The following is a 6815-nucleotide window of genomic DNA, read 5'->3' as shown; positions in this document are numbered from 1 at the left end:
CCCCCGGACGCCTCCCTCGGGAGGTGCTCGGGTGCCGTCCCTCTGGGAAGAGACCTAGGGGAAGACCTAGGACACGCTGGAGCGACTACGTCGCTCGGCTGGCCTGGGAACGCCTTGGGGTCCCCCCAGAAGAGCTAGAGGAAGTATCGAGGGAGAGGGAAGTCTGGGTGTCCCTGCTCAGACTGTTGCCCCCGCGACCCGGCCCCGGATAAGCGGTTGCAAATGGATGGATGGATGGATGGACTTATTTTATCTGTCACAAGTAAAGTAATAGGAAGTGACTGTAATCGGAAAATCGTAACTTTTTTTTCAAAGACAACTACCGGTAAGTCTTTTTAAAGTTAAGATACAATTAAAACGTTCACAGGACTATCCTAATTTCTTATCATTCTCCTCACCTCTTTGCGCATGTTTTTATATCCACCCATATAACCGCAAACACGTGGGTGTGGTAATTGTTCATACGTGTGTCTCAGATGTGCAAATCATTCTGGTGACTACTTTGAACAATATCCCAACATCACCTCTTAGTGTCGCCAAAGGCACGACGGCTGTAGAAACATGCGTACGCAAGCGATGGAGCTGTTGTGAGACCCACACATTTCCACGCTCATTTAATTTTTGATACATCTGAACGTAAGAGTGGAAAAGGACGTATATGTGCATATGTAACATTCGTACATAAGGCCCCAGGGGACTAATGCTTAACCCTTGTGCGGTCCTTTGCATTTGTACACACTGTTTGTCTTTGCAATGATTTTCATTTTGTCCCAGAATATGAGTATTAATGAATATAAGGAAAAGTTGGCATGCACACACAGACACAAAGACATATTGGGTCATTTTAGTGCTAAGTGTATGATGCACAAATGTACTACAATAGTTACACTTTAAATGCTTGCTTTATTGGCCTCTGGGTAGAACAATCTCAGGAAGAAGAATGTTTTCAATGCAATGGTGGTCAAAGATGAGAGCACAAGTAATATACAGAGTAACAGGAAAATACTGGACTACCACCATGTTGTATGTCTGATATCTGTTCACTCTTCAGCTGTTCCACTGGCAGTGACTTCTTCTGTGACTCCGTTGACTTCTGCGTCTTTCTTTGGCGGCTCGTTGACTGTACCTGATTTTGAAACCACATCAGCCCAGGACCTTTGAGTCTTCAGTGCAGGTGGGCTAGCTGTGGGGTTGAAAGTTCCATTTACTTTAACGTCATTCTTCTCTGACTCTGTCTTATCAAATGCGTCCACCCCTCCATTGGCCAGGCCACAGTGAGCCTCCTCTCCTGCAGCTGTGACCTCAGGTCCTCCATTCATCATCTTTACTTTAGTATCTGAAGGTTCTCCTTCATTGATGTACGTTTTGTCATCCAGTTGATGTTGTTCTGCTGACTCTATCACGTGACTGTTAGCTGTAACTACTCCAGCACCATCTTCTGTCACTTGTTTACCACTTTTATCTGCTGCCTTTGCAGAATCTAAGTCTTCCTGCTCATTAGGGAATTTGAGTCCCAGCTCTTTTCGCACTGCTGCCTTGCGTTCCTGGTGTTTTTGTTTATTTTCCTGTAAACCATTGCTGGAGAAATAATAATAAACATAAGCCACTGTTTACCCAGTGAAACATAGACATTTGCATATCTAAATTCAAGAACAAACGTTTGCTGTTCTGTGTATATTTTTTTATGCAAAACTATTTGCAATTTGAAGCATGAAACTGTAGTCCATCTTTATTTTGGGTAGAAGCATCTGAATGTTGCACCTATTGATCCAGTATATAATTATAATGAAACCCTGAATTTGCTTTACATATGTTTCTGGCACCCCCTAGGTAAAGGAACAGCACATTGAGCCCACAACTCAACCTATTCTTACTTACACCTGTAAATATCACATTACTATTACTTTTGGCTTTCTTCATTAGAAAGATTATCTTATATTAGATTACTTGCAATTAGCTAGAAAAAAACATTCTGTAGAATATAGCACCAATAATGACTTCTGTTATTATATCAATCAAATTTACCATTTTATGTTTCGTATTCCTGTAACCAGAACCATCTGCTCTAGGATGATGTCAGTTGTTGGAGCCAGACTCTAAAAGCATTGAAAAAACAGTGAGTTAAACAAAGACATTTATCTATTTTTGTTTATGGTAAAGTCAGTAAAGTATCACAGACAACAGAGACACAGTTTTACCTCCACGGTTTGTTCTGTACTGTCAGCTCCTGCCTGTCGCAGAGTGCGTTCCACTTGCACGGCCTGCTTGGTGATGGCACTCAGAAAGTCTTTGCTGCCGAACGTTTGCTGATGGTTGTCTCCAAACTGGAAGAGATAATATGTATACTTAGAATACATAGAAACAACAGCCACAGGGTACAGAATGACGTGATTACTTATTTAACACACTTCCGAATATATCTAAAGCCTCTGCAACAGCCACAAAAATGTTGGTTGAGCTTTTTTGTCACTACTAACCAAGTAGGTAAAAGCAGTGAGGGCTTCCTTCTCGTGAGTCATTGCACCACGGTAGTCACCTTTACTGCACAGCCACTGGGCCAACAGGTGCTGACTGCAAAAAAAAAAAAAACACATGAGGAAATCAGGGATTACATGTATAAGCATATTAAAGATGAACATTTCACGCTTTAAATTTCCACTGACGAAAGAGCAGTGTGCAAATCAATGGGACCGAAGAAGGAGGTGTTGAGTCTCAGAGCGTTCTTTAAGTACTGTCCCCTCTGATCTCCTGTCAGTATCAATCCAAGACAGTTCTGTAAGAAAACAAAGGGTTATATTATTATTATTTTTAGCTAGCTCTCATTGAAAACGTCCAGGATCAATGGAGGGAGGAATAATTCAGCACTAAAACTTACATCCAGTGTTGCGGTGTATGGGTGGTCTTCTCCATGGACTGTTAACATCAGCAGACGAGCTCTCAGCAGACACTTCTGGGCTAGTGCAGTTTCACCACTAGCAAACATGTACACACCCAAGTGGGTCTGCATGAAGCAAGACATCACATACATTAAATACGATGCATTTAACGCAAGTAGTACATAATTACATTCAAAAACTTAAGAATACTCAGATAGCAGCAATACTCACATATTGTTGAATAGTGTTTGGATGGTCAAAGCCGAGCACCCTCTCACTGATGACCACTGCTTTCTGCTGGATACCGCGAGCCTAGGTGAGAAAGGAAGTCAGAGCTGAAATAGAACTACCGTATTTTCCGCACTATAAGGCGCACTTAAAAACCTGTAATTTTCTCAAAAATCGACAGTGCGCCTTATAACCCGGTGCGCCTTATGTATTACTTCTGGTTGCGCTTACTGACCTCGAACCGATTTTATAAAGTCAAACCACACAGCGCATCACACATGATGGCACACAACTGAATCACACTGGGAGCCAACAATGACGTTTAAGTTATCACAATTAGAACATGTTTAACAACTGTTAGTGTATGGTTGTGTAACCTAAATCGGCTTCGTGCCTCCCAACACCCGGAGACTCAGCGTTGTTTTTGAATTGTCGATGTATGGTGCGATGCAGGACGACTCAGACGCATGACGACTCAGACGCATGACTGTCGATTTTTTTTTTCGTGGTCAACAACTCTTTTTATTTCTCCTTTTTTATCGATCCAGGAAAACACTCTCTCTGCAAAACAACATCCGCACTTCCGCACGTAACAGAGTCAAAACAACAATACGGTGACCATCCAGATCAAAACTAGTGACAACCGCCTGACTCTGGAGGGGCGAACAATAACAACAGTGCCCTCCTGTGTCCAACATAGGTCACTACCCTTTTCCACAAATCGTCCCTATTTATCTGCGACTCCATGAGCGCCATCTCACCGATATTGACATAACCGAAGTGAAGCAAACTAATTCGGGACTTGCCATCATTCCGGGTTTATTAACCACAGAATTCCAACCGCTAAATATTGGTGTTAGCAGGGCGTTCAAAGTTAACTTGCGAGCTGCGTGGAAGCATTGGATGACAGAAGGCGAACACAGATTCATCAAGACAGGGAGGCAACGCCGGAGGAGTTAAGCCACTATCTGTCAGTGGATCGTGGATGCTTGGGCTAAGGTATCAGTCTCAAATGTCGTCCGAGCTTTCACGAAGGCCGGAATCATCACTGAACAGCTAATTAACAGCAACTAGACCGACTCGGATATTGACAAGAGGGATCTGGACATGCTTGATTGTTCCGCTTAATTGTTTCGCTGACTGTTTTGCTTCACTTAATGCGCCTTATAACCCGGTGCGCTTTATGTATGAAAATATTCCCGTTCATTGATTTTGCGCCTTATAATGCGGTGTGCCTTATGGTCCGAAAAATACGGTAATCATCGAGATGAGAAGAAAAACAACTCAAGTGAGTTTGAACAGTTATTATGCTGCATAAAGAATTTTTTATTTATTTATTGGAAATTCATGCAGTCTCTGGGATTTAATGACTATGATCAATGATATCCAGTGAGCAGCAGTGAGCAGTGAAACACAGCCTGACACAGCCTCTCAGTACTTTATACCTTAAAGAAGATGAACTGAACCAGCAGCAATCACCCTAGTACCTAAAAGGTGTCCAGTGTGTGTACCTGTCTGCATTAACTCTAAGCCTAATATAATCAAGCAAGTACAAAACAAGTACAATCAAGTAGAGCTCTTCTGGGTTGTCATTCAAACTAAAGATGCAACTAACAGTAATCCTATGTATCATTTGTAATCAACAGGAGCTGACTACAGAATTTGGGTTGTGTACTGGTACAATCCTACAATTGCAGGCTAATTATGTAATGTAATGTAATACAGTATGTTGACTTGTCATTTGAATGACAAGTCAACATACTGCATACAGTTATAACAACATGCGCTCAATAATTGTGCATTATGTATCCGTAGGCTTGCTATATCAACTCCACAGCTGTGTGGCACTGTGTCGCTATAAACCCACCTCTGCTATTTTACCCTGCAGGTAGGCCACTCTGGCCAACAGGCTGTTGCAATAACCCGCATCAGGATGCAGGTCGTCACACACTCTACCAAACACGTAGGCTGCTTCTTTCAGCTGCTCATGGGCCTGATCCAGCAGACCTTCATCAGGAAAGAACTAAGGGTTACCACATCAGGACATACACCAAACATGAAGGATGTAGTCAGTGTTAATGTCCCACCTTTGTGGATAAAGTTCTGTGCTGCATAGAATGCTTTTGAAGCATCCACAGTAGGCATGTGGATGTGTTTGACGACAGGCAGAAGGTGGAGGATATCGTCTGGACCAATAGGAGCTTTGTTTTGGTTGTCAAGCATGTAGTCCCTCAGTCTTAACTATTGTAGACACAGAATAAAAAAAAAATTACCTGAGTAATATCAAGGGTTAATTATAGGCATGTCCAATAATATCGACCGACCAATACTATGTAATAATCTGTAAGAATCATTATGGATTTTTCCTCCGATAATGCAATGCCTGGGTTTCATCAAATGATGTGTGCTCTAAAAATAGTTTTGGGGATAAACGGCTGTATATTTACAAGTCACTAAATGGCAGCATTGTAGCTTCTTTAATCAATCTCATACTAAGACAGTGGTTTACAGATAAATATTACCAGGCCGGTATTGGTTGATATCGGTGTTTGGACAATATCGGCATATCGTTAATAGCGGACAACCCTAGTTAATTGTTCTGTGTGTATTGGTCGTTCTGGTGACTTGATGAAATCCATTAACACAGCAGCCTGGTGTTACCTGCACTCCAGTCTTTAAACATAACTCCCTCAGTAAGGAAAGCTTCTGAAGGCCATACTGCTCCACAAATTGGTTTGGGCCAGAGCTGCCGTTAAAGAAACACAAATTTCTTAGAGTGACCAATGAGCAAACGTGAGTGAAGTCAAAGTGTGCACAAACAAAGGTCGTGTCCTCACCCGAGGCTGTCAGAGATGTTGTATGTCTCAACAGCATCCTGGCAGACCAGGTTCCACAACTCAGACCCAGTAAGAGTGCTCCAGGGTGTGCTTTCACTGGGCCCCGCTCCTCTGCCACGCCGCCTTGACTTCTTCTTTGCCTCCTCCCCCCCAGGTATGGGTGAAAAGTGTGGAACCAATAGGCAGCAGAGGAAGTGACTGACAGCTGCACAGAGACTTGGCACATCCACACCCTGCAGAGACAAGGCTGCATTAGACTGAAGCTGATCCTCATACATCATGTTGATCCATGTCTTATGCTATTTTCACTACAATGACATCAGCACCTGGGAATGTTCATTACAGAATAATTTAAAGCACCTGGAGAAAGGTGTTGAAGACTCTTCTGGTGGAACGGATGAAGATATCAGCAACAACTGACCTCTGATGATTAAATAACATAAAAATTCCAGTTAGGAAAGTTTGCCACAGTGTATGGATAGCATTTATTTGTGCAGAAAGAAAACGCACCACTATATGCCTCAGACACTGTTTGTGTTCAGACTGACAGATTGCCTTCATCACGTGGCCCAGATAACGCAGGTTGATGCCCCGCTGGTGTAGTGCGTGTTTTAGAGACACACCATCCATCGGTGCTTCATAATTTTGTAGGCATTGTTCTATCTGTAAATAAATATGCATACAAAATATATATATATATGGGATTGTATGGGATTATATGGGTACACATTATATGGGTACACATATACTGTATACTACAGGATAGAATCTTTGCAAAATCCGCTTACAAAGCCAGGTATCTGGTGTGTGATGATGAAAGCTGCAGCTTCCCTCTGTAACCTTTTCTGCAGGTTTACTGATGAACTTTCAGCAG

At 42.5% G+C, this 6815-nt stretch overlaps 1 protein-coding gene across 1 annotated transcript in view; it reads right to left on the bottom strand.

Annotated features, from left to right (window-relative positions):
• Nucleotides 1-883: 883 nt before the first annotated feature.
• The window catches only part of LOC103397104 (clustered mitochondria protein homolog), a 15539-nt gene continuing 9607 nt past the window's right edge, over nucleotides 884-6815 (bottom strand). Inside the window, exons 16-29 of the mRNA XM_025052829.1 lie at nucleotides 6730-6815; nucleotides 6452-6604; nucleotides 6302-6364; nucleotides 5942-6174; nucleotides 5766-5850; nucleotides 5192-5345; nucleotides 4972-5111; nucleotides 3108-3188; nucleotides 2876-3001; nucleotides 2664-2773; nucleotides 2478-2571; nucleotides 2199-2324; nucleotides 2026-2096; nucleotides 884-1578 (exon numbers count right to left, since the gene is read on the bottom strand). Of these exons, the coding sequence (XP_024908597.1) occupies nucleotides 1041-1578; nucleotides 2026-2096; nucleotides 2199-2324; nucleotides 2478-2571; nucleotides 2664-2773; nucleotides 2876-3001; nucleotides 3108-3188; nucleotides 4972-5111; nucleotides 5192-5345; nucleotides 5766-5850; nucleotides 5942-6174; nucleotides 6302-6364; nucleotides 6452-6604; nucleotides 6730-6815 (2060 nt within the window). The 3' untranslated portion in view covers nucleotides 884-1040. The remainder of the gene's footprint in view (nucleotides 1579-2025; nucleotides 2097-2198; nucleotides 2325-2477; nucleotides 2572-2663; nucleotides 2774-2875; nucleotides 3002-3107; nucleotides 3189-4971; nucleotides 5112-5191; nucleotides 5346-5765; nucleotides 5851-5941; nucleotides 6175-6301; nucleotides 6365-6451; nucleotides 6605-6729) is intronic.

The sequence above is a fragment of the Cynoglossus semilaevis genome, chromosome W (assembly GCF_000523025.1).
Source record: "Cynoglossus semilaevis isolate Cse_v1.0 chromosome W, Cse_v1.0, whole genome shotgun sequence".
In the NCBI taxonomy this organism is placed as follows: Eukaryota; Metazoa; Chordata; class Actinopteri; order Pleuronectiformes; family Cynoglossidae; genus Cynoglossus; species Cynoglossus semilaevis.
The sequence above is the reverse complement of the archived record's forward strand: the minus strand, read 5'-3'. Positions and strand labels throughout refer to the sequence as shown.